The 26,474-nt window shown below is 51.1% G+C and overlaps 1 protein-coding gene across 1 annotated transcript in view; it reads left to right on the top strand.

The window, feature by feature from the left end:
* The window catches only part of NBEAL2 (neurobeachin like 2), a gene marked incomplete at its 3' end in the record, with an annotated part of 83,295 nt that overhangs the window by 30,848 nt on the left and 25,973 nt on the right, over positions 1-26,474 (top strand). Inside the window, 20 exon segments of the mRNA XM_083873241.1 lie at positions 2,018-2,124; positions 3,622-3,699; positions 4,612-4,695; positions 4,787-4,885; positions 7,269-7,840; positions 9,113-9,245; positions 11,497-11,616; positions 11,697-12,030; positions 13,357-13,439; positions 13,543-13,635; positions 14,765-14,939; positions 16,215-16,348; positions 18,563-18,722; positions 19,767-19,869; positions 21,739-21,892; positions 21,987-22,145; positions 23,232-23,301; positions 23,304-23,347; positions 23,349-23,391; positions 25,282-25,367. Of these exon segments, the coding sequence (XP_083729367.1) occupies positions 2,018-2,124; positions 3,622-3,699; positions 4,612-4,695; positions 4,787-4,885; positions 7,269-7,840; positions 9,113-9,245; positions 11,497-11,616; positions 11,697-12,030; positions 13,357-13,439; positions 13,543-13,635; positions 14,765-14,939; positions 16,215-16,348; positions 18,563-18,722; positions 19,767-19,869; positions 21,739-21,892; positions 21,987-22,145; positions 23,232-23,301; positions 23,304-23,347; positions 23,349-23,391; positions 25,282-25,367 (2,831 nt within the window).

Genomic DNA, 26,474 nt, shown 5'->3' with positions numbered 1-26,474 from the left:
TTTTGGGAGAAAAATCATATTTGGTCACTCCCTGGAGCCCCACGAGGCTGGGGGGCTGGTCGCGCTCAGGGTGATCATGTTGGGTAAGTTTGGGGTCTTGGTTTGGGGGGAATTTTGGGAGAAAACCCAAATTTGGTCACTCCTTGGTGCCCGAGGCAGCCTCATTGCTGTCAGGGTGCTCATGTTGGGTTGGGCTGGTGTCCTAGATTGGGGAAAATTTGGGGGGAAAACCCCCAAATAGGGCAAATATTGGGAGAAAACCCGAATTTGGTCACTCCAGGGTCCCGAGGCAGTCTCATCACCATCAGGGTGCTCATGTTGGGTGGGTTGGTGTCCTGCTTTGGGACAAATTTTGGGGAGAAAACCCACAAATATGGTTCCTCATCACCCTCAGGGTGCTCATGTTGGTTGTTCATGTTGTTCATGTGGGTTGGTGTCCTGGTTTAGGGAAAATTTTGGGAGAAAACCCCAAATGGGGTCCATAATCGCCCTCAGGGTGCTCATGTTGGGTGGGTTGGTGTCCTGGTTTGGGGTAAATCTGGGGAGAAAACCCCAAATAGGGTCCCTTATCACCCTCAGGGTGCTCATGTTGGGTTGGTGTCCTAGTTTGGGGAAAATTTTGCAGAAAACCCAAATTTGGTCACTCCCTGGAGCCCCTCAAGGCTGGGGGGCTCTTCGCCCTCAGGGTGATCATGTTGGGTAGGTTTGGGGGGAATTTGGGGTAAATAGGGCAAATTTTGGGAGAAAAATCACATTTGGTCACTCCCTGGAGCCCCACGAGGCCGGAGGGCTGGTCGCGCTCAGGGTGATCATGTTGGGTAAGTTTGGGGTCTTGGTTTGGGGAGAATTTGGGGAGAAAATGCTCAAATAAGGGAAATTTTGGGAGAAAAACCCCAAATAGGGTCTTTCATCACCTCATGGCCCTCAGGGTGTTCATGTTGGGTAGGTTGGGGTCTTGGTTTGGAAGGAATTTGGGGTAAATAGGGCAAATTTTGGGAGAAAACCCACATTTGGTCACTCTCTGGAGCCCCACGAGGCCGGAGGGCTGGTCGCGCTCAGGGTGCTCATGTTGGGTAGGTTTGGGGTCTTGGTTTAGGGAAAATTTGGGAGAAAACCCTCAAATAGGGTCCCTCATCTCCCTCAGGGTGCTCATGCTGGGTAGGTTGGTGTCCTGCTTTGGGGAAAATTTGGAGAGAAAACCTCAAAATCGGGTCCCTCATCACCCTCAGGGTGTTCATGTTGGTTGTTCATGTTGTTCATGTAGGTTGGTGTCCTGGTTTAGGGAAAATTTTGGGAGAAAACCCCAAATGGGGTCCATAATTGCCCTCAGGGTGCTCATGTTGGGTAGATGTCCTGGTTTGGGGCTAATTTTGGGGAGAAAACCCTCAAATAGGGCCCCTCTGGGGAGCAAACCCAACCCACAACAGGTCCAGGAAAGAACTTCCTCAGAGAAAAGCGAGAAAAACTCTTTATTTAACAAAGTGCCCAAAAGCATAAAGAATGAATAATACAGAACAATAAAACATCTAATTCTGGAGTGAGATGGGAAATTCAGAAAGTTCAGGTGTAGCTCAGCTCCTGAGTCTCTTTTCAGGCCCCTTTGGGTGCAGGTGCCAGCCCTGGGTGCTCCTTTGGGATTTTCAGTCCAGGACAGGGTTAAACTGTCCCAAAAAAAGTGAAAAAAAAAAAAAAAAAAATCCAGGAGCTTCTCTGCCTCAGCTAAAAACTAACTAAAAGCAAAGAGATTTCTGTCCGTGCCTCAGACCAACACAGCCTGGAGAAGGAATGTGTAGGAGTGAGGAATTCCTCCAAAACAAATCCCACACTTCTCCTTTTCCCTGCTTTGCTCTCAAAACCAGCCCTAAAGGCACAGGATTCAATGTTCAGCACACACAGAACAGATGATTGGGGTTATAAACATCATAAAGTCACCCCAGGAGAGCTGGGAATGGGGATTAGGGTTGGGGTTTGGGGTTTTTGGGGCTGGGATGGGGCTGATGAGGCTCTGTGTCCCCAGATGCCATCCCGGCCATGCTGAGCTGCCAGGACCGCCCGGTGCTGCAGGCCGTGTTCCTCAGCAACAACTGCTTCGAGCACATCATCCGCCTGCTCCAGAACAGCAAGGTGTGGGCTGGGTGTCATCTCATGTCCCCAGACCTGTCCTCACCCCAGCCCCATCCTTGTCCTCATTCTCATCCTCATCCCCGTTCTCATCCCCATCCCTGTCCTTATCTCCATCCTTATCTCCATCCCTATCTCCATCCTTATCTCCATCCCCCTCCTCTTCCTCATTCCCGTGCTCATCCCCATCCTTATCCCCCTCCCTATCCCCCTCCTCATCTCCCTCCTCATCCCCATCCTCATTCCCCTCTTCATCCCTCTCCTCATCCTCATCCCCCTCCTCATCCCTATCCCCATCTCTGTCCTTATCTCCATCCCCCTCCTCTTCCCCCTCCTCTTCCCCCTCCTCTTCCCCCTCCTCTTCCCCCTCCCCATCTTCACATCCCTCCTCATCCCCATCCTCCTTCTCATCCCCTCCCTTTCCTCCCTTTCCTCCCTTTCCTCCCTTTCCTCCCTTTCCTCCCTTTCCTCCCTTTCCTCCCTTTCCCTCCTCTCTTCATCACTATTTCCTCTTTAAATGACCCTGGGACAAGTGTTTTGGCCTTGGTGACACCAGGGTTGGACATCTCCATCTCCATCCTCCTCTTTCCTTCAATGTCCTTGGTGGCACCAGGGTTGGGCATCTCCATCTCCATCCCCATCCTCACCATTCCTGACTCTGAATGATCCTGGGACAGGGTGGTGTGTCCCTTTTGGTGACACCAGGGTTGGGCACCTCCATCCCCATCCTCACCTTTCCTGCCTCTGAATGATCCTGGGATGGGGTGGTGTGTCCCTTTTGGTGACACCAGCATTGGGCACCTCCATCCCCATCCTCCTCTTTCCCTAAATGCCCTTGGTGGCACCAGGGTTGGGCACCTTCATCTCCATTGTCACCTTTCCCAGCCCTAAATGATCCTGGGACAGCATTTTGCTCTTGGTGACACCAGGGTTGGGCACCTCCATCTGCATCCTCACCTTTCCCAGCTCTAAATGATCCTGGGGACAGGGTGGTGTGTCCCTCTTGGTGACACCAGGGTTGGGCATCTTCATCTCCATCCTCCTCTTTCCTTAAATGCCCTTGGTGGCACCAGGGTTGGGCATCTTCATCTTCATCTCCATCCTCACCTTTCCTGGGTCTAAATGACCCTGGGACAGCATTTTGCCCTTGTTGACACCAGGGCTGGGCACCTCCATCTCCATCCTCACCTTTCCTGGCTCTAAATGATCCTGGGACAGGGTGGTGTGTCTCTTCTGGTGACACCAGCGTTGGGCACCTCCATCTCCATCCTCACCTTTCCCTAAATGCCCTTGGTGACACCAGGGTTGGGCACCTCCATCCCCATCTCCATCCTCACCTTTCCTGGCTCTGAATGATCCTGGGACAGGGTGGTGTGTCCCTCTTGGCACCTCCATCCCCATCCTCCCCATTCCTGGCTCTGAACCGTCCTGGGGCACATCCATGGGGTGGGGACCCTCCAGAATCCCCTCCCCGTGTCCCACCCACCCCGTGTCCCACAGCTCTACCTCGGCAGCTCGCGGGAGGCGGGTGAGGCCCGGCAGGAGATTCCCACGAGGAACGGGGATGGACTGCAGCAGGTACCCCAAAACCCACCCACCCCCTGTGGTGGGCTGTGGGTCCCCATTCCCAATTCCCAGCAGCTCCCCTGTTCCCAATTCCCAGCAGTTCCCCCATTCCCGTGTCCCCCATTCCCAATTCCCAGGAGCTCCCCTGTTCCCAATTCCCAGCAGTTCCCCCATTCCCAATTCCCAGCAGCTCCCCCATTCCCGTGTCTCCCCATTCCCAATTCCCAGCAGTTCCCCCATTCCTGTGTCCCCCCGTTCCCAATTCCCAGCAGCTCCCCCATTCCCAATTCCCATGTCCCCCATTCCCGTGTCCCCACAATTCCCAATTCCCAGCTGCTCCCCCCATTCCCAATTCCCAGCAGCTCCCCTATTCCTGTGTCCCCCCATTCCCAATTCCCAGCAGCTGCCCCCATTCCCGTGTCCCCCATTCCCAATTCCCAGCAGCTCCCCCATTCCTGTCTACCCCCATTCCCATGTCCCCCATTCCCATGTCCCCCATTCCCAGTTCCCAGCAGCTCCCCCGTTCCCTTGTCCCCCAGTTCCCAGTTCCCAGCAGTTCCCCCATTCCCGTGTCCCCCCAATTCCCAGCAGCTCCCCCATTCCCAATTCCCAGGAATTCCCCCATTCCCGTGTCCCCCATTCCCAATTCCCAGCAGCTCCCCCATTCCCATGTCCCCCATTCCCAATTCCCAGCAGCTCCCTTTATTCCCGTGTCCCCCAGTTCTCAATTCCCAGCAGCTCCCCCATTCCCGTGTCCCCAATTCCCAATTCCCAGGAATTCCCCCATTCCCATGTCCCCCATTCCCAATTCCCAGTGGTTCCCCCATTCCCCTGTCCCCCAATTCCAAATTCCCAGGAATTCCCCCATTCCCGTGTCCCCCATTCCCAGTTCCCAGGAATTCCCCCATTCCCGTGTCCCCCCAGGGTGACTCCAGCGCCTCCGACACCATCGCTGTCCACGCCCTCGGGGTGCTCACGGCCATCATGAGCAACTCTCCCTCGGCCAAGGTGGGCAGGGGACCCTTCCCTGGGGAGGACACCCCAAAACCAGAGGGACCAGAGGGATTTTTGGGGGTTTTCACTGTCCCTGTGCTCGCAGGAGGTGTTCAAGGAGCGCATTGGCTACACCCACCTCTATGAGGTGCTGAGGAGCCATGGCCAGCCCACCCAGCGTCTGCTCCAGGAGCTCCTCAACATGGTGAGCATTCCCATTTTTCCTGATTTGGGGAAAAGTTCTCCGTTCCTGTGGATTTCAGCCCCCGTTCTGAGCGCTCCCCATCCTCTCCACTCTGCTGGTTTATCAGCAGGTTCCTCCCAAGGGGTCCTGCGACCAGCTTTGGCTTGGAATTCTGGTTGGGTTTGGGAGTTTTGAGCCCTTTTTGGATGTGGAATTGCTCACTCTGGTGCTGGTGGACACAGGAGGGGTCTCCAAGGTGCTCCATGCATGAGGGTCTCTGAGATCTTTAATCCACGAGGGTCTCCAAGACCCTTAATCCACGAGGGTCTCCAAGACCCTTAATCCACGAGGGTCTCCAAGACCCTTAATCCACGAGGGTCTCCAAGACCCTTAATCCACGAGGATCTCCAAGACCCTTGATCCACGAGGGTCTCCAAGACCCTTGATCCACGAGGGTCTCCAAGACCCTTGATCCACGAGGGTCTCCAAGACTCTTAATCCATGAGGGTCTCCAAGACCCTTGATCCATGAGGGTCTCCAGGATCCTCCATCCATGGAGGTACCCAAGATCCTTGGTGCTTGGAGTCCCCAGAATTCTTCATACACAGGATCTCCAAAGGGATTGATGCATAAGGGTCTCTGACATCCTTGATGCATAAAGATCTCCAAGATCTTTAATCCATGAGGGTCTCCAAGACCCTTGATGCCTGGGATCTCCAAGATCTTTAATCCATGAGGGTCTCCAAGACCCTTGATGCCTGGGATCTCCAAGATCTTTAATCCATGAGGGTCTCCAAGACACAGGAGGGGTCTCCAAGGTGCTCCATGCATGAGGGTCTCAGAGATCTTTGGTTTGTGGAGGTCTCCAAGACACGTAATGGAGAGATTCTTAATGCTCCAAGATTCTGGATGCACAAGAGTCTTCAGAACCCTTGGTGCATGAGGGTGTCCAAGATCCTTGATAAATGGAGGTCTCCAAGATGTTTGGGGTCACCAAAATTCTGGGTGTGAAGTATCTCCAAAACTATTAATGCATGGGGGTCACCAAGACCCTTAATCCACGAGGGTCTCCAAGACCCTTAATCCACGAGGGTCTCCAAGACCCTTAATCCACGAGGATCTCCAAGACCCTTAATCCACGAGGGTCTCCAAGACCCTTAATCCACGAGGGTCTCCAAGACCCTTGATCCGTGAGGGTCTCCAAGACTCTTAATCCATGAGGGTCTCCAAGATCCTTAATCCATGAGGATCTCCAGGATCCTCCATCCATGGAGGTACCCAAGATACTTGGTGCTTGGAGTCCCCAGAATTCTTCATGCACGGGATCTCCAAAGGGATTGATGCATAAGGGTCTCTGACATCCTTGATGCATAAAGATCTCCAAGGTCTTTAATCCATGAGGGTCTCCAAGACCCTTGATGTCTGAGGTCTCCAACATCTTTAATCCATGAGAGTCTCCAAGACCCTTGATGTGTGGGGTCTCCAAAATATTTATTCCATGAGGGTCTCCAAGACCTTTGGTGTCTGGGGTCTCCAAATTCTGGATGGATGGGTGTCTCCAGGGTTCTGGGTGCACAAGGGTCTACACAAGGTCTCTACCACCAGCCCAGGGATGGATCCATCCCTCTCCAAGCACTACAACTTCCCCAACCCCCTTCTTGTGTCTCTGCCCAAACCCCCTTCTTGTGTCCCTGCATCCCTTGAGGCCTGGGGTCTCCAAATTCTGGATGCATGGCAGTCTCCAGGGCTCTAGATGCAGAAGGGTCTCCACAAAGTCTCTGCCACCAGCCCAGGGATGGATCCATCCCTCTCCAAACACTGCAACTGCCCCAACCCCCTTTTTGTGTTCTTGGATCCCTTGATGTCTGGTGTCTCCAAATTCTGGATGGATGGGAGTCTCCAGGGTTCTGGATGCACAAGGGTTTCTGCCACCAGCCCAGGGATGGCTCCATCCCTCTCTGAGCACTGGAGCTGCCCCAACCCCCTTCTTGTGTCCTTGCATCCACTGATGTCTGGTGTCTCTAAATTCTGGATGCACAAGGGTCTCCACCACCAGCCCAGGGATGGATCCATCCCTCTCCAAACACTGGAGATACACCAACCCCCTTTTTGTGTCCCTGCATCGACTGATGTCTGGGGTCTCCAAATTTTGGCTGCATGGGAATCTCCAAGGTTCTGCACACACAAGGGTCTCTGCCACCAGCCCAGGGATGGATCCATCCCTCTGCAAACACTGGAGAAGGGACCAACCCCCTTCTTATGTCCCTGCATCTATTGATGTCTGGTGTCTCCAAATTCTGGACACACAAGGGTCTCCACAAAGTCTCTGCCACCAGCTCAGGGATGGATCCATCCCTCTCTGAGCACTGCAACTCCCCCAACTCCCTTCTCCTGTCCCTTTCAGGCAGTGGAGGGCGACCACAGCTCCTTCCCAGCTCCTCCCATCCGCAACGAGCAGCCTCTGCTGATCCTGCTGTCCTGGCTGCCGGCCCTGCAGTGCCGGGAGCTCCAGGTGTTCCTGTCGGCGCGGCTGCGGCGCCTCTGCGAGTCCTCCCTGCCCAGCCGCCTCACCTGCGTCAAGGCAGGCATGGTGGGCTCTCTGCTGGCCGCCCTGGCTGCTGAACCAGCCCTTCCCAACCCCTGTTCCCAAAACCTGCTGGAGCTGCTGCGTTCCTTGGGCAGCCTCTCCATCCGACCCGGCGAGTTGCGGCAGCTGCTGCGGCTACTGCGGCGGGAGAAGGGTCAAGGGTCACATCCCTACATGGCTCCGGTCATCCGGGCACTGTCCGGCATGGCCAGAGGAGAGGGGTCACCCCGAGCACTGCAGAGCTTCGATCTGAGCCCAGGAATGGCCGGGATCATGGTGCCCACCGTGCAGAAGTGGCCGGGAGGAGCCTTCGCTTTCCACGCCTGGTTGTGTTTGAGTGAGGAAGAGGCAGAGCCACCGGCCAGGCCCAAGAGGAGGCAGCTCTACAGGTGATGGTCACTGCAGGGGGTGAGGTGAGGGGTGGGGGAAAACGAGGTTCGCTTTTTGGTGAATTTTAAGAAATGTGTTTAATAAAAATTAAGGCAATTAGGAGATAAAAAAAAAGCTGGGTGACTCGGCATTCAGCCAAGTCCACCCCTTGCTATCTCAGAAACATTCTTTAAATTCCCTTTCTATTGTATTAGTTTATGAATATTCATATACTTCCATAGTTTCTATATTCTAGGAACTGCTTTGCATGGCTCTTCTTTGGGTTCGCCTTTTTAGAGCATTTGTGTTTTGTGGTTGTGTCTTTATTATCACCTCCAGCTCGGGCCTTGGTCTGTGCTTTCTTCAGGTGGTAGTTTGTGTTTTAATAGCAGAGTCTTCTTTACATGTTCACTGGATGTTATCCCGACCAAACAGAATTTAAGCATCCTACATCAATTACAACCACTCTGCCTAATCTTCTTTTACTAATAGCAAAAATAAAAAAAAAACTTATATTCTATATCCTTAAAGTCATTAATCATATAGTGCACATCTGAGGAAAAGCCGATTTTATAATACACATTTTGTTGTGGTTTGAAAGCAAAACGCGTGAGAGGCTCCAAGTCAGAGATATAATTTAATAAGAAGAAAGGTAAAAAGGTAAAAATAAAATTAAAAAATTGCAATAACACAAAGGAGCACTGCCAGAGTCAGAACACACCCTGAGCAGGGTGGGGGGAGCAGTCCAGGTGAGGGGCTCTTCCTGAAGCAGTGATCCCACAGAAAGGTCTGGGAGCTCTGCTCCTCTGGGAATCCAGTGGCTCAGGGCTGCTTGTCCTGTCCCAAATGCCAGATTCTCTCCAGGTGGGAATGCTTGGCTCCTCCCCCTGGGCATTGGGAGCATCTCCCAATGGGATGAGGAGTCGTGCAGTGGCTCCTTGGTGGCCCATTAAACAGAGATAATCATGAAATGGGTCCTTGATGGCCCAATAAACACAGACAGTCATTAAATGAGTCCTTGATGGCCCATTAAACAGAGATTGTCATAAAATGGGTCCTTGATGGCCCATTAAACAGAGATAACTCCTGGAGGGAGTTCCCTGTGAGTCCTGGGCAAGGCATTGATGGGTCATGAGCAGAAGACACCCCTACACTAGAGCTCTGCCCCACTTGCTTTCAATAGTTCATGAAGGTGGTGATAGAATAAATACTTTGTGTACATCCCACACCACAACCCAGGACACATTTATAACGCGGTGGGTTTGGGGTTTTTTGGGGTTTTTTTCCGGCAGTTTCTTCACTGCAGGTGGGACGGGGTTCGAGGCGTTCTTCACGGCGGGCGGCGTGCTGGTGGTGGCCGTGGTCACCAAGAAGGATTATATGACAGTGGCACTGCCAGAATTTGCCTTCAATGATTCTGCCTGGGTGAGGATTGTCCCTGTCCCCATCCCTGTCCCCCGTCCTGATGTCCCTCTCTGTCTGTGACAGCATCTGTGGGTGGCAGGTGTTGGGGAAAGATGAATCAGGGAAATCTTATAAATGTGATTGCTTGGCAAAAGATTCTGAAAATGTGAAACCTGTAATGGAAATAGAAATGGAAATTGGCTTTGAGTTGTAGGATACTGAGTCTTAGTTGCTATTGAACCTAAAAACAGCCTGGGCAGCTGAAGGAGGATCCCTTTGGATTGAACAATCCCCTTCTGCTGCCTGAGGGACCCAAAGGTCAATGTAGTGAGGATTGGGTGAGGATTGTCCCTGTCCCCGTCCCTGTCCCCCGTCCTGATGTCCCTCTCTGTCTGTGAGAGCATCTGTGGGTGGCAGGTGTTGGGGAAAGATGAATCAGGGAAACCTTATAAATATGATTGCTTAGCAAAAGATTCTGAAAATATGAAATCTATAATTGAAATAGAAATGGAAGGTTATTTTGAGGTGTAGGATATCGAGTCTTAGTTACTATAGAACCTGAAAACAACAGCCTGGGCAGCTGGAGGAGAATCCCTTTGGATTGAACAATCCCCTTCTGCTGCCTGAGGGACCCAAAGGTCAATGCAGCAAAACAGAAAAGTCTAAAGAGGAGTTTTTTTAGAGTTTAAAATATAACACATGGTAATGTAGTAGTTCTTACAGGCTGTGTGGAGATTCTATAGGATTTTGTGTCTTGTATTGGTTGGTCACTGTAAATTAGAATATTCATCACAAAAGGAGATAGAATGGATTGTAATGAGGACCTCACTCTCTTGTCCCTGCTCTTTTACCTGTTTTTTTCCCTGCACTCTGACCCTGCCCCTTGCTCTCTCTCCCCTCTCCTCAGCCCAAACCCTCTTGCTCTCTCTCCTTCTCTCTCTGGGATTTCCCTCCAGCCCAGCCTGGTGACTGAAGGCAAAGCCCGTTCTACCCACACTCCTTGCAATAAACCCACATATTCTAGAATATCTCAGGTCTGCAGAGTTCCTTGTCCCTGTAAGTCATGGATGCTTCAACAGGCAGGGAGAGGGAACTCTGCAGAGCTGAGATATTCTAGAATATGTGGGTTTATTGCAAGGGTTGTGGGTAAAAAGGGCTTTGCCTTCAGCCACCAGCCTGGGCTGGAGGGAAATCCCAAAGAGAGAGGGAGAGAGGCAAGAGAGGTGGCAGGGGTAAGAAAAGTAAGGTAAATGGGCCAGGAAAGAGAGGCAAGGCAAGAGAGACAAAATAAGAGAGATGGGGCAGGAAAGAGAGGTAAGAGAGTGAGCACCCTATTCCAATCCATTCTATCTCCTGTTGTGTTGAATATTCTGATTTACAGTGACCAATACAAAAGAGATACAAACCCTACAGACTTTGCATGCAGCCTGTGGAAAACTACATTATTACCATATCATCCTGTATTCAAAACTCGAAAAACTGCTTTTCTTATCTACCTTTTCCCTGATGCCTTGGCAGGATGGAGAGGGGCTACACTTTTGGGGTCCTTTTATTTTCTATCCCTCACCCCATCTCCAGCTCATCCCCGTCTTCCTGCCTGCCACGATCACATCTCAAAGCTGAATTTCATTTCTATTTCAATCCCTCCCTTCCCTCCTTTCTGGCAGGGAGATGAGCTAACAAATGGACTGGCTGGAAGGAAGTGAAACCAAGCAAAGGTCCCAAATGTGGTTTTGTCTTTATAATTCCTTTCCAGAGTCTATTCCTACCTCACTGCCTGGAGGTGCAAACCTCAAGACAGTGGTGGGTCAAGTGGTAAATAGAGAAGTTGTCCATTAAATTGTTTTAATGATAATATATCAGTGATTGAAGGAGGGACAGGGAGACTGACCATGATCAGAATCCGATTTTACTCAGGTTTTCTAAGAACTTATACACCATTTCAGTAAGGTTAATAATTTCTACTACAACAATTAGGTTAAATGATCATAGAAACAACTCATACATTTTTCAACATATTCATGTAGGGGGTTGATTGAATCTTCTTCTCTTAAGCAGATTTCTAATCCCATCTTCTCATGAGCTCAAAGTTCTGTTTGTTCTTTCCAGGGCATCCTAATCACCAGACTAGAGATGCTAATTAAGTCTGTCTTACTCTCGTAAATCCCCATAATAATATTTGCAATAGGTTTTATATTTTCAGTATCTCTTGCCAGGTAATGATATCTGTAAGTTTTTCCTGTCTTATCTTTCTCAATATTTGTTCCCCCAGCACTGTGTGGACATTGTCCACGTGTCCGGCCGCCGTCCCTTCGGCCAGAACGTGGTCAGCATTTACGCCGATGGACACCTGAGAAAAACGGCCCAGCTGCGCTTCCCCTCCCTCCACGAGGTGGGAAATCCTCCCAACAACCACCCAAACCTTTCTGGTGTGGCCTCACTGAGGGCTCAGTGTGATTTTCCTTCTCCCAGTCCTTCACCTCGTGCTGCATCGGCTCGGCGGGTCAGCGGACCACCACCACCACCACCACGGCCACCACTGGTCACCCACCAGCATCCCACGGGCCAGAGCTGGTTTTTCCCCAACACCCCGTGCTGGGACGGTCCCAATCTGTCCCTGCCACCCTCGGGCCCCACTCCTGGACCCCCACACAGCTGCCCACAGAGGGGGTGGTGGCCACCATGGCGGCCGGGAGCCAGGACACGGAGTGGGGCAGCCCCACCTCGCTGGGGGGACACCTGGGCTCCGTGGCCATCTTCTGTGAAGCTCTGCAGCAGGCACAGGTCAAGGCTCTCTTCTGTGCAGGTATGGCAGGGTGGGGTGTTGGAGGGTGTCCCCTCGGTGCTGGTGGTGTCCTTTATCATGTCCCAGCTCACCCCAGTCCTCTCTCTCAGTGTTAGTGTGGAAATACATAATCACAGGATGATTATCTGCAGGTGGTTTTATTGCAGAGCTCTGGGAATCAGGGGCGCAGGGTACAACCCCAAATCTGACTCCAATGTGGATTCAAAATGGACATATTTTTATACCCTTTCATTATATAACTACATATATTAATTATTAAACCCATATTGTTCTATTGTATAGATTGATCTGATCCAAGCAGGAATCCTTGTCATTTCCATCAGACCCCCCAAACATAATTTCTCATGATTCTTAAACAAAAATCATATTCAATTACCCCACAATCATCACATTTAACAATCATATCATGATGATTTAACAATCATACCATGATGATGAAATCTGACTCCCACGTGGATTCAAAATGGACATATTTTTATACCCTTTCATTATATAACTACATATATTAATTATTAAACCCATATTGTTCTATTGTATAGATTGATCTGATCCAAGCAGGAATCCTTGTAGTTTCCATCAGGCCCGTAAACATCATTTCTCATGATTCTTAAGCAATAATCATATTCAATTACCAAACAATCGTTACATTTAACAATCATGTCATGACGATTTAACAATCATATAATGATGATTTAACAATCATATCATGATGATGAAATCTGACTCCCACGTGGATTCAAAATGGACATATTTTTATACCCTTTCATTATATAACTATATATATATTAATTATTAAACCCATATTGTTCTGTTGGATACATTGATCTGATCCAAGCAGGAATCCTTGTAGTTTCCATCAGGCCCCCCAAAAATAATTTCTCATCATTCTTAAATAATAATCATATTCAAGTACCAAGCAATCGTTACATTTAACAATCATATAATGATGATTTAACAATCATATCATGTTGATTTAACAATCATATCATGAGGATGATGCAGGTGCAGTTTGTTCTTTAACAATCATATCATGTTGATTTAACAATCATATGATGATGATGCAGGTACAGTTTGTTCTTTAACAATCATATCATGATGATTTAACAATCATATCATGATGATGATGCAGGTACAGTTTCTTCTGTACACGATCCAGTAAAGACAAAACCCAACCTTTGTTTCCAGAGCCTCTGTAGTTTTGGTTCCCTTTTCCCAGGCCTATCCAGACCCAAACCTTTCCTTCCACCTCCCCTGTATCTATTGTACACAATTCCCACGATTTTTATAAACATTTTTATAAACATTTTAACCCTGTGCTGTCACCAGGACCAAACGTCACATCCCCGTTCACGCTGGAAGGTGACCTGGCAGAGCTCAGCACCAAACTCCTGCTCTATTACACCCCCCAGGTGAGCAGAGCCACCCCCCCTGGAGGACAGGGACAGTGCTGTGACACCAGGGGACACGTCCAGGAGCACGAGGAGGTGCTCCCATGGTGTCCTCTCCCTGCAGGCCTGCAGGAACAACATCTGCCTGGACCTCTCTCCCAGCCACGGCCTGGACGGGAGGCTGACCGGACACAAGGTGGTCAACTGGGACGTCAAGGTAGGTTGGGGACAGAGTGACCTGTCCACACCACGGCCTGGAGGCAGAGGGGGGTCACTCCTGGGGTACAATCCCAGGGTAAGACCCCCCCACAGCTCCTCTGGACCAGGCAGGACTTCTCCAATATGTCCCATATCTCCAGGGTGGGCACTGTGGATGGTGCAGGGTGATTTTTGGGGGACCCCCAGGTGCCATGGGACCTCCTTGTCCACCCAGAAAAGCCTCTCCTCTCCCTCCATCCCTCCCCTAAATCATATAGGGATTCTCCAATTTGTCCCATAGGTTCTGAGCATCCAGGGTGGGGACTGTGGGTGGTGCAAGGTGACTTTTGGGGACCCCCAGGTGCCATGGGACCTCTTTGTCCACCCAGAAAAGCCTCTCCCCTCCCTCCATCCCTCCCCCAGACCCTGCAGGGACTCTCCAATATGTCCCATAGGTTGTGAACCTCCAGGGTGGTGCAGGGTGACTTTTGGGGTACCCCCAAGTGGCATGGAGCATCCTCGTCCACCCAGAAAAGCCTCTCCTCTCCCTCCATCCCTCCCTCAGACCCTGCAGGGACTCTCCAATGTGTCCCATAGGTCTTGAACCTCCAGGGTGGGCACTGTGGGTGGTGCAGGGTGACTTTTGGGGACCCCCAGGTGCCATGGGACCTCCTTGTCCACCCAGGAAAGCCTCTCCCCTCCCTCCATCCCTCCCCCAGACCCTGCAGGGACTCTCCAATATGTCCCATAGGTTGTGAACCTCCAGGGTGGTGCAGGGTGACTTTTGGGGTACCCCCAAGTGGCATGGAGCATCCTCCTCCACCCAGAAAAGCCTCTCCTCTCCCTCCATCCCTCCCTCAGACTCTGCAGGGACTCTCCAATATGTCCCATAGGTTGTGAACCTCCAGTGTGGTGCAAGGTGACTTTTGGGGGACCCCCAGGTGCCATGGGACCTCCTTGTCCACCCAGAAAAGCCTCTCCCCACCCTCCATCCCTCCCCTCGATCCCATAGGGATTCTCCAGTATGTCCCATAGGTCTTGAGCCTCCAGGGTGGACACTGTGGGTGGCTTTTGAGGGACCCCCAAGTGCCATGGGACATCCTCCTCCACCCAGAAAAGCCTCTCCCCTCCCTCCATCCCTCCCCCAGGACGTGGTGAACTGCGTGGGGGGCATGGGGGTGCTCCTGCCCCTGCTGGAGCAGGTGGTGTCCAAGACTGAGGAGCCTGAGGACGAGCAGGAGACCAATGACCTGGTGGTGGGGCCGGAGCTGACGTCCTCCAGGAACGCCCAGGGGATGCTCATCCCCCTGGGAAAGTCCTCAGGTGAGGAATTCAGGCCAGGAGAAGCAGGAGATGTTCCCTCAGGTGGCCACGGAAGGGTTCCTCACCTGGCAGGTGTCCACCATGAGGTCCTGCTTGAGCCTCCAGGAGTTATGGGGGGTGATGGAAGATGTTGTTGGTGCTGGGGATGTTGTTTTGACCCAGTTTAGTCACCAAAAAAAAAAAACAAAACAACACCACCAAAAAAAAACCAGTTCTGGGAAGATGAGGGTGACTCCAGGAGTGGGTGGAAGGTGGTTTCTCTCGATATCCAGCTGCTCATTGCCAAGCTCAAAGCAGCTGGGGCTTCCATCTCCTGAAATCTGGGGAAAAAAAAGGAGAACAGGTGAAAAGTTTGGAGAGAAAGGAGTGTGGGAGTTCCAGGAAGGGATTTGGATGGACCCAGAGCTCACAGGGCAGGGTTTGGGTGGTCCCAAGTCTCACAGGGCAGATTTTGGGTGGTCCCAGGGCTCCCAGGGCAGGGTTTGGGTGGTCCCAGGGCTCCCAAGGCAGGGTTTGGGTGGTCCCAGGGCAGGGTTTGGGTGGGCTCAGAGTTCACAGGGCAGGGTTTGGGTGGTCCCAGGGCAGAATTTGGATGGTCCAGAGCTCCCAGGGCAGGGTTTGGGTGGTCCCAGGGCTCACAGGGCAGGGTTTGGGTGGGTCCAGGGCTCCCAGGGCAGGGTTTGGGTGGTCCCAGGTCAGGTTTGGGTGGTCCCAGGGCTCACAGGGCAGGATTTGGGTGGACCCAGAGCTCACAGGGAGGGTTTGGGTGACCCCAGGGCTCACAGGGCAGAGTTTGGGTGGTCCCAGGGCAGGGTTTGGGTGGTCCCAGGGCTCACAGGGCAGGGTTTGGGTGGTCTCAGAGCAGGGTTTGAATGGTCCCAGGGCTCCCAGGGCAGATTTTGGATGAGCCCAGGGCAGGGTTTGGGTGGTCCCAGGGCTCACAGGGCAGGGTTTGGGTGGTCTCAGAGCAGGGTTTGGGTGGTCCCAGGGCTCCCAGGGCAGAGTTTGGGTGGTCCCAGGGCAGGGTTTGGGTGGTCCCAGGGCTCACAGGGCAGGGTTTGGATGATCCCAGGGCTCACAGGGCAGGGTTTGGGTGGTCCTAGGGCTCACAGGGCAGGGTTTGGGTGGTCTCAGAGCAGGGTTTGAATGGTCCCAGGGCTCCCAGGGCAGATTTTGGATGAGCCCAGGGCTGTCAGGGCAGGGTTTGGGTGGTCCCAGGGCAGGATTTGGATGAACCCAGGGCTCACAGAGCTCACAAATCCCCACGCCCTGCAGAGACCAGGCTGGAGAGGAACAGCGTGGCCGCCTTCCTGCTGCTGGTGAAGAACTTTGTGCAGCACCACGCCGTGAACCAGGAGAGCCTGGTGCAGTGCCACGGACCCGCCATCATCGGGGCTCTGCTGCACAAGGTGGGGAAACCTCCCAAAATCCCCTCCCCAATGTCCCCAAATGTCCCCAAAGAACCACAACCACATTCTCCACCCGTGAGACGAGAAAAAATGAAGTTTATTTGGGATTTAAATGGAGTTTGAGCTTTGACCAGCAATTAAAGGATGAGTTTGACACCTCTCTGACCCCACTGGTCAAACCAGAATTCTCACCCTGATTTTTCAGCCTTCTGATTGTTTACAGAATTCTACTGGAGTTTCTCATGGTTTTAACATAAAAGTAGATTTATTTTGCATTTCTCCCTGTGGTGGACTGATGGTTTGACCACTGGGGGTCAGACGAATGTTCCTCTGGTCCCCCTCAATCCTGGATCAAATTCCAAATCCTATTTAAACCCCAAATCATAAATAAACTTTCTCTTTCTCCGCATGCTCTCAACATGACAGGTGAGTAACTGCAAAACTCACGTTTACTATTTTTTACTATTTTACTATTACTCATTTCTATTCTTTTATTATGAAAACCCTCATTCCCTCTTTTATAGGACTGTAAACTAAACAGTGTTTGGTTTCCCGGACTTTGTTTTCATAAAGCTTTGATTGATTTAACGGGATTTATTTTTAACTAGAAAAAATATATTTTCTAGTTAAAGATTTTTAACTAGAAAAAAAAATGGCTTCAAGTTCCATGGCATCATTTTTCTCTAATACACATGCATTTTTGGCAAATATTACTCTAAACAGAGGAGCACAATTTTTAAAGGTGATCTCATTGTGGGAGGCTCTATATAAATTAGAATATTATTTACAAATATCACAGACAATACACGGGTTAAATTATACTGGATACTACATGAGGTTAATCGAAACCTGTCGTGGTTTGAAAGAAAAACGAGTGAGAGGCTCCGAGTCAGAAATATGATTTAATAAGAAGAAAGGTAAAAAGGTAAAATAAAATAAAATAAAAATAAAATAATACAAAAGAGCACTGACAGAGTCAGAACACAGCCTGAGCAGGGTGGGGGGAGCAGTCCAGGTGAGGGGCTCTTCCTGAAGCAGTGATCCCACAGAAAGGTCTGGGAGCTCTGGGAATCCAGTGGCTCAGGGCTGCTTGTCCTGTCCCAAATCCCAGATTCTCTCCAGGTGGGAATGCTTGGCTCCTCCCCCTGGGCGTTGGGAGCATCTCCCAATGGGATGAGGAGTCGTGCAGTGGCTCCTTGGTGGCCCATTAAACAGAGATAATCATGAAATGGGTCCTTGATGGCCCAATAAACACAGACAGTCATTAAATGAGTCCTTGATGGCAAATTAAACAGAAATAATCATGAAATGAGTCCTTGATGGTCCATTAAACAAAAATAGTCCTGAAATGAGTCCTTGATGGCCCATTAAACAGAGATAGTCATGAAATGAATCCTTGATGGCCCAATGAACACAGACAGTCATTAAATGAGTCCTTGATGGCAAATTAAACAGAAATAATCATGAAATGAGTCCTTGATGGTCCATTAAACAGAGATAATCATGAAATGGATCCTTGATGGTTCATTAAACACAGATAATAATGAAATGAGTCCTTGATGGCCCATTAAGCAGAAATAATCATGAAATGGGTCCTTGATGGCCCATTAAACAGAGATAGTCATGAAATGGATCCTTGATGGTTCATTAAACACAGATAATAATGAAATGAGTCCTTGATGGCCCATTAAACAGAAATAATCATGAAATGAGTCCTTGATGGCCCATTAGACAGAAATAACTCCTGGAGGGAGTTCCCTGTGAGTCCTGGGCAAGGCATTGATGGGCCATGAGCAGAAGAGCCCAAAGGAGGGGCCTGGGAAAACACTGCCCCACCTGGTTCCAACAGCTCATGGGGATGGGGATGGAATAAATACTTTGTGCACATCCTGCACTACAACTAAAACCTCATTAGCACATTCTGTAAGTGTGTGCACACAGCAGCAGGTGAACTTATAAAAGTCAGCATAAAAGTGCTGTACAAAAAATCCATCAATTAATCCTTCCCAGGATGAATTCATTCATCCTTTCAGGAAGGAATGCACGACTTACAAAACATCATTCCTTGTTTATATTGCTTGAGAAAACTCCTGTACAGAAGCATAAAACATCAAAAGGCTGGAAAAAAATAAAATCGGGGCGACACCCCCACGGTGCTGGCTGTCCCCAAGGGTGGTGGCTGGGATTGTCACCCTGTCCCCTCCCCTGTGGCAGGTCCCTGGCTCTCTGCTGGACATGAGCACCCTGGTGGCCTGCCAGCTGCTGATGGAGCAGGTGGGCTCAGAGGGCAGCGGGCTCCTGCTGCACCTGCTCTACCAACACCTGCTCTTCGATTTCCGCATCTGGAGCAGCAGCGACTTCGCCGTGCGCTTGGGTGGGTGTTAAACTCAATTTTCTCTTCCTTTTGAGCCTTTGAATTTTTTTTGCCGGAAAAATTCTCATGCAGCTTGATATAAGATCTCAGGGGAGATGCACTTGCACAAGATTTGGTCCCATTTTCCATTAATACCTGCCATAGCTGGGACAATATTCACCTCCTCACATTGCACACGAGCCAGGCTTGTGCCTTCAGCTGCCTCAGAAATGACTCAGAGCGAAGCAAAGAAATCTGAATAAAATAAAATAAAAGGCTACAACTGAAAGTAAATCTTGTTTTAGAGCCCGGACGTCTCAGGTATTTTTGTTGATAGATTGATGTGTTTACACAACCTCCTGAACTTGAAAGTTTTCAAAGGATGCAGGTGATGTCCCAAATCTCACAAAGAAATGAGGAGCAAAATGCAAAACCCCTCTGAAATACTCCGGGAACAGATCTTTGAGGACTCCCAATTTTTAGATTTTATCTGTGTTTCTGTTATCCCATTAAACAGAGATAGTCATGAAATGGGTCCTTGGTGCCCCATTAAATAAAGATAGTCATGAAATGGGTCCTTGATGGCTCATTAGACAGAAATAATCATGAAATGTGTCCTTGATGGCCCATTAAACAGAAATAATCATGAAATGTGTCCTTGATGGCCCATTAAACAGAAATAACTCCTGGAGGGAGTTCCCTGTGAGTCCTGGGCAAGGCATTGATGGGCCATGAGCAGAAAACAACCCAAAGGAAGGGGCTGTTAGAATTTATCTGTGAAACACTTTGCATTTTTCTCCTCTGGGAGGAGGAACGTGATTGATGGCGATGTTCACCAACGAGATCCATGAGGTGGGAAACTTTATAGCCAATCTTTGTCCCTCGGATCAAAGTGTATAAAAAAATGAAGTCAGGAAAATAAAATTAGGGCTTTCCTTGTTTGATCTGGGGCTGCCTGCTCCATCCTCTGTGTGTGGCGTGAATAGTGATAGATGGGAGCTGGGAATGCCAGGGAATGTCCACCCTGGCCCAGGCTCCCAGGGATGCTGAAGCTTCTCCCTGCAGGGCACATCCAGTACCTGGCCAGCGTGGTCAAGGACCACAAGCAGCGCGTCCGCAGGAAGTACGGGGTGCAGTTTGTGCTGGACTCCATCCGGACCTACTACGGGTGAGCTGCGGGGCTGGAGCCTGGGGTTGTGGGGGATTCCATGTGGGGTTGGGATCCTGGAGTTATGGGGGATTCCATGTGGGATTGGGATCCTGGAGTTATGGGGGATTCCATGTGGGATTGGGATCCTGGAGCTGTGGGTGATTCTATGTGGAGCTGTGGGTGATTCCACATGGGATTGGGATCCTGGAGCTGTGGGTGATTCCATGTGGGATTGGGATCCTGGAGCTGTGGGTGATTCTATGTGGAGCTGTGGGTGATTCCACATGGGATTGGGATCCTGGAGCTGTGGGTGATGCCATGTGAGATTGGGATCCTGGGTGATTCCATGTGGGATTGGGATCCTGGAGCTGTGGGTGATTCCACATGGGATTGGGATCCTGGGGGATTCCATGTGGGATTGGGATCATGGGTGATTCCATGTGGGATTGGGATCCTGGAGCTGTGGGTGATACCATGTGGGGCTGGAATCCTGGATGATTCCAATGGGAGAGGAATCCTGGAGCTGTGGGTGATTCCACAAGGGATTGGGATCATGGGATATTCCACATGGGATTGTGGAGCTGTGGGTGATTCCACAAGGGATTGGGATCATGGGATATTCCACATAGGATTGGGATTGTGGAGCTGTGGGTGATTCCATGTAAAGATTGGAATCCTGGAGCTGTGGGTGATTCCATGTGGGATTGGGATCCTGGAGTTGTGGGTGATTCCATATGGGATTTGGATCCTGGGTGATTCCACGTGGGATTGGAATCCTGGAGCTGTGGGTGATTCCACCTGGGATTGGGATCCTGGAGCTGTGGGTGATTCCATGTGGGATTGGAATCCTGGAGCTGTGGGTGATTCCATGTGGGATTGGAATCCTGGAGCTGTGGGTGATTCCACCTGGGATTGGGATCCTGGAGCTGTGGGTGATTCTGTGCAGGGCTGGAATCCTGGAATGCTTCACCCCTGGGAGCTGTGGTGTGGATGAACACCATTTCTGTGGGATAATATCCCTCCTTCCAGAGTGGGAACATTTTGGGTCCTTCCATATCCCACCCCTGAGCTCCAAATTCCACCCCCAGCAGCCCCCAGGAGCCTGGTGGCTTCTACAACAAGCAGATCCCAAACTTGTGGAGTGTGCAAAGAGATCCAGGAGATCCCTGGAGCTCCTCAGTCTCTGTTTTGGGATTTGGGATGACACTGGAGACGGGTTTTAGGTGACAAGGGACACATCCCCATCCATGTCTGTCCCTCAGCGTGGGTGATTCCACCTGGGATTGGGATCCTGGAGCTGTGGGTGATTCCACATGGGATTGGGATCCTGGAGCTGTGGGTGATTCCATGTGGGATTGGGATCCTGGAGCTGTGGGTGATTCCATGTGGGATTGGGATCCTGGAGCTGTGGGTGATTCCATGTGGGATTGGGATCCTGGAGCTGTGGGTGATTCCATCTGGGATTGGGATCCTGGAGCTGTGGGTGATTCCAGGCAGGGCTGGAATCCTGGAGCTGTGGGTGATTCCACATGGGATTGGGATCCTGGAGCTGTGGGTGATTCCATGCGGGGCTGAAATCCTGGAATGCTTCACCCCTGGGAGCTGTGGTGTGGATGAACCCCATTTCTATGGGATAATATCCCTCCTTCCAGAGTGTTGGAGCATTTTGGGTCTTTCCATATCCCACCCCTGAGCTCCAAAACCCACCCCCAGCAGCCCCCAGGAGCCTGGTGGCTTCTACAACAAGCAGATCCCAAACTTGTGGAGTGTGCAAAGAGATCCAGGAGATCCCTGGAGCTCCTCAGGCCTTGTTTTGGGATTTGGGATGGCACTGGAGACGGGTTTTAGGTGACAAGGGACAAATCCCCATCCATGTCCATCCCTCAGCTCCTCCAGGGAGAAGACCACGTCCAGTGATGACATCAGGACAGTGCAGACATCCCTTTTCAGCCTGGTGAAGGATTTCTTCTGCAGGAGTTTCTCCGGGGAGGAGATGCAGAGCTTGCTGAACTACCTGGCTGCGGCACAGGACGAGCAGCAGGTGTGTCCCCAAACCCCTCAGCCCACACTGGGGTCACTGAGGTCCTCATGGGACACTCGGATGGCCAGTGGACACCCATCCCTGTGTCCTACAGGTCTGTGGGGCGCTGGAGGTGATCCACAGCCTCCTGAAGGGCTCCCCAGCCCAGGAGCAGCTCTTCGCCTTCCTCTTCGAGCCGGGCCACGTGGAGCTGCTCTTCTCCCTGCTGGTGCAGAAGAAATTCTCGGATGAAGTGAGGGAAAGGGTCTTCAAGGTAAGGGCTGGTCTCCCCAGTTGTTGTATTTTCCGTGGATGGTTGGGACAAGGAGTTTTGCAGGCCTGAGATGTTCTAGAGACACGTGGCTTTATTACAAAGGTTGTGGGTAAAGAGGGTTTTGCCTTCAGTCACCAGCCTGGGCTGGAGCAAAGCCCTAAAGAGAGAATGGGGAGAGAGAGAGAGATAGAAGAGAGAGTAGGGGAAAAGGGGAGAGGCAAGAGGGCAGAGGGGCAGAACAAGAGTAGAGAGGGAAAGGGCAAAAGAGAGTGATCACCTTGTTCCAATCCATTCTATCTCCTTTTGTGTTGAATATTCTAATTTACAGCGACCAACCGGCGCGAGATACAAAACCTACAGACTTTGCATGCGGCCTATAAGAACTGCTACATTACCATGTCATTTTATATTCTAAACTCTATAGACTCCTTTCTTATGTACTTGTTCCCTGATGTCTTTGGCAGGGTGGAAAGGCGACATTCTTGTCTTTTGTTTTCCTGTCTTCAGCTCATCACCATCTTCCTGCCTGCCCTGATCACATCTCAAAACTGGCTTCCATTTCTATTTCACTCACAGGTTTTACATCTGCAGTATTTCTTACCATGCAGTCATATCCATAAGTCCTTCCTGTCCCATCTTTCCTAACAAGCGATCACCTTGTTCCAATCCATTCTATCTCTTTTTGTGTTGAATATTCTAATTTACAGCGACCAACTGGTGTGAGATACAAAACCTACAGACTTTGCATGCAGCCTATAAGAACTACTACATTACCATGTCATTTTATATTCTAAACTCTAAAATCTGCATTTCTTATCTGTTTTCTACCTGATGCCTTTGGCAGAGTGGAAAGGCGACATTCCTGACTCCTTTTGTTTTCCTGTCTTTTCAACCCATCTCCAGCTCATCACCATTTTCCTGCCTGCCCCGATCACATCTCAAAACTGAATTTCATTTCTATTTCACTCACTCACAGGTTTTACATCTGCAGCATTTCTTACCATACAATCATATCCATAAGTCCTTCCTGTCCCATCTTTCCTGCTGTCCCCAGAGGGGAGGTCACAGCCAGGTTTGTCCCACCAGGTTCTCTACAAGATGCTCAAGTACGAGAAGGTCCCCGAGCGCAGCAAGAGCCGCCTGAAGCTGAAGGACATCGGTACCAGGGGCTCATCTCCCACCTCAGTGACATCCCCGGGTCCCATGCTGCTCTTCCGCTGCCTCTCCGAGCAGGTCCTGGGGGCAGGTAAAGGAACCAGGGCACCATCTCTGCTGTGTGCCAAAAACCAGGTCACCATCACAAAAGTGTCCCAAAGAAACCAGGTCACCATCCCAAAAATCTCCCCAAGAAACCAGGCTGCCATCACAAAAATATCCCAAAGAAACCAGGTCACCATCCCTGCTGTGTCCCAAAAACCAGGCTGCCATCACAAAATGTGCCCAAGGACACCAGGTCACCATCCCAGCCCTGTGCCAAAAAACAGGTCACCATCACAAAAATGTCCCAAAGAAACCAGGCCATCATCACAAAATGTGCCAAAGAAACCAAGTCACCATCTCTACTGTGTCCAAAGAAACCAGGCCACCATCCCAAAAATGTCCCCAAAGAAAACGAGGTCACCATCCCAAAAATGTGCCAAAGAAACCAGGTCACCATCAGTGCTGTGTCCCAAAGAAACCAGGCCACCAATCCAAAATGTCCCAAAGAATCCAGGTCACCATCCCTATTGTGTCCCAAAGAAACCAAGTCACCATCTCTACTGTGTCCCAAAGAAACCAGGCCACCATTCCAACAATGTGCCAAAAGAACCAAGGACCATCCCAAAGAAACCAGGCCTCCATCCCAAAAATGTCCCCAAAAAACCAGGTCACCATCCCAAAAATGTCCCCAAAAAACCAGGTCACCATCCCAAAAATGTCCCCAGAAACCAGGCCACCATCCCAACCGTGTGCCAGAGAAATCAAGGCCACCATCCCTTCTGTGTGCCAAACCAGGCCACTATCCCAAATGCGTGCCAAAAAACCAGGCCACCATCCCAAAAATGTCCCAAAGAAACCAGGGACCATCACAAAAATGTGCCCAAAAAACCAGGTCACCATCCCAACCATGTCCCAAAGAAACCAGGCCACCATCCCAAAAATGTCCCAAGGAAACCAGGCCACCATCCTAAAAATGTCCCAAAGAAACCAGGTCACCATCCCTATAGTGTCCCAAAAAAGCAGGCCACCATCCTAAAATATGCCAAAGAAACCAGGTCACCATCCCAAAAATGTCCCAAAGAAACCAGGCCACCATCCCAACTGTGTCCCAAAACAACAGTTCACCATCCCTACTGTGTGCCAAAAATCCAGGCCACCGTTCCAACAATGTGCCAAAAGAACCAGGGACCATCCCAAAGAAACCAAGCCTCCATCCCAAAAATGTCCCCAAAAAACCAGGTCACCATCCCAAAAATGTGCCTAAGGAAACCAGGCCACCATCCCAACCGTGTCCCAAAGAAACCAGGCCACCATCCCAACCGTGTCCCAAAGAAACCAGGCCACCATCCCAACCGTGTCCCAAAGAAACCAGGCCACCATCCCAACTGTGTGCCAAAGAAACCAGGCCACCATCCCAACTGTGTCCCAAAGAAACCAGGCCACCATCCCAACTGTGTGCCCAAGGAAACCAAACCACCATCCCTATTGTGTGCCAAAGAAACCAAGCCCATCATCCCAACCGTGTCCCAAAGAAACCAGGCCACCATCCCAAAAATGTGCCAAAGAAACTAAGGCCACCATCCCTGCTGTGTGCCAAACAAACCAGGCCACCATCCCAAAAATGTCCCAAAGAAACCAGGCCACCATCCCAACTGTGTCCCAAAGAAACCAGGCCACCATCCCAACCATGTCCCAAATAAACCTGGCCACCATCCCAAAAATGTGCCAAAGAAACCAGGCCACCATCCCAACTGTCCCAAGGAAACCAGGCCACCAATCCAAAAATGTCCCCAAACAAACCATGTCACCATCCCTAGTGTGTCCCATGAGATCAGTGCCGGTGGCTTCCCACCAGTCTCAGCTGGACTGACTCTCTGGTGGCTTTTGGGGACAGCAGAATTGTCCCCACCACTGTGGTGACTCTCTGTGTCCACAGACCCTCCCAACTACAAGGACCTGGTGGCCGTGGTGTTCCTGTCCCACCGCGCTGAGCTGAGCATCCGCCTGGACATCTGCCGCAAGGTGAGCGGGGAGGGACAGGGGGGACAGAGGGGACAGAGGGGACACAGTGGGAGGAGACAGAGGGGGCACAACAGGAAGGGACAGAGGGGACACAGTGGGAGGGGACAGGGGGGACAGAGGGGACACAGTGGGAGGGGACAGGGGGACACATGGGAGGGGACAGAGGTGACATAGTGGGAGGTGAGAGAGGACACAGTGGGAGGTGACAGGGGACACAATGGGAGAGGACAGAGGGGACACAACAGGAGGTGACAGAGGGGACGCAATGGGAGGTGACAGAGGGGACAGAGGGGACACAGTGGGAGAGGGCACAATGGGAGGGGACAGAGGGGACACAATGGGAGGTGACGGGGGGACACAGTGGGAGGGGACAGAGGGGACACAACAGGAGGTGACAGAGGGGACATGGAGGGGACAGGGGGACACAGTGGGAGGTGACAGAGGGGACAGAGGGGACACAACGGGATGGGACAGAGGGGACACAGTGGGAGGTGACAGAGGGGACACAACGGGAGGGGACACAATGGGAGGTGACAGAGGGGACACAATGGGAGGGGACAGAGGGGACACAGTGGGAGGTGACAGAGGGGACACAATGGGAGGGGACAGAGGGGACACAATGGGAGAGGACAGGGGTGACACAACAGGAGGGGACAGAGGGGACACAGCGGGAGGGGACAGAGGGGACACAACGGGAGGTGACACAGGTGTCACCCCAGGGCTGAGCTCCTTGGACACCCAGCTGTGCCCAGAAGTGGTGACATGGGGATGGTGGTGACACGGATTTCTCTGCCAGCCTGGAAATGGTGCAGCTCCAGCAGCCCGGGATGGTTTTGGAGGATCTGGGGTGTTCCTGTTCCTGGGATGGGGCTGTTCATCAGGAGCTGGGGCTGCAACATCTAATGTCCTTCCTCCTTTTCCTTCCTTCTTTTCCTTCCTCCTTTTCCTTCTCCTTCTCCCTTTCTTCTCGTCTTCCTTCTCCTTTTCCTTCTCCCTTCTCCCTTTCCTCCTCCTCCTCCTCCTTCCTCCTCCTCCTTCTTCCTCCTTCTTCCTCCTTCCTCCTCCTTTTCCTCCTCCTTTTCCTCCTCCTTTTCCTCCTCCTTTTCC

This window comes from Zosterops lateralis (assembly GCF_965231275.1).
Source record: "Zosterops lateralis genome assembly, chromosome: 1".
NCBI lineage: Eukaryota > Metazoa > Chordata > Aves > Passeriformes > Zosteropidae > Zosterops > Zosterops lateralis.
This window is presented reverse-complemented; position numbering and strand designations above follow the sequence as displayed.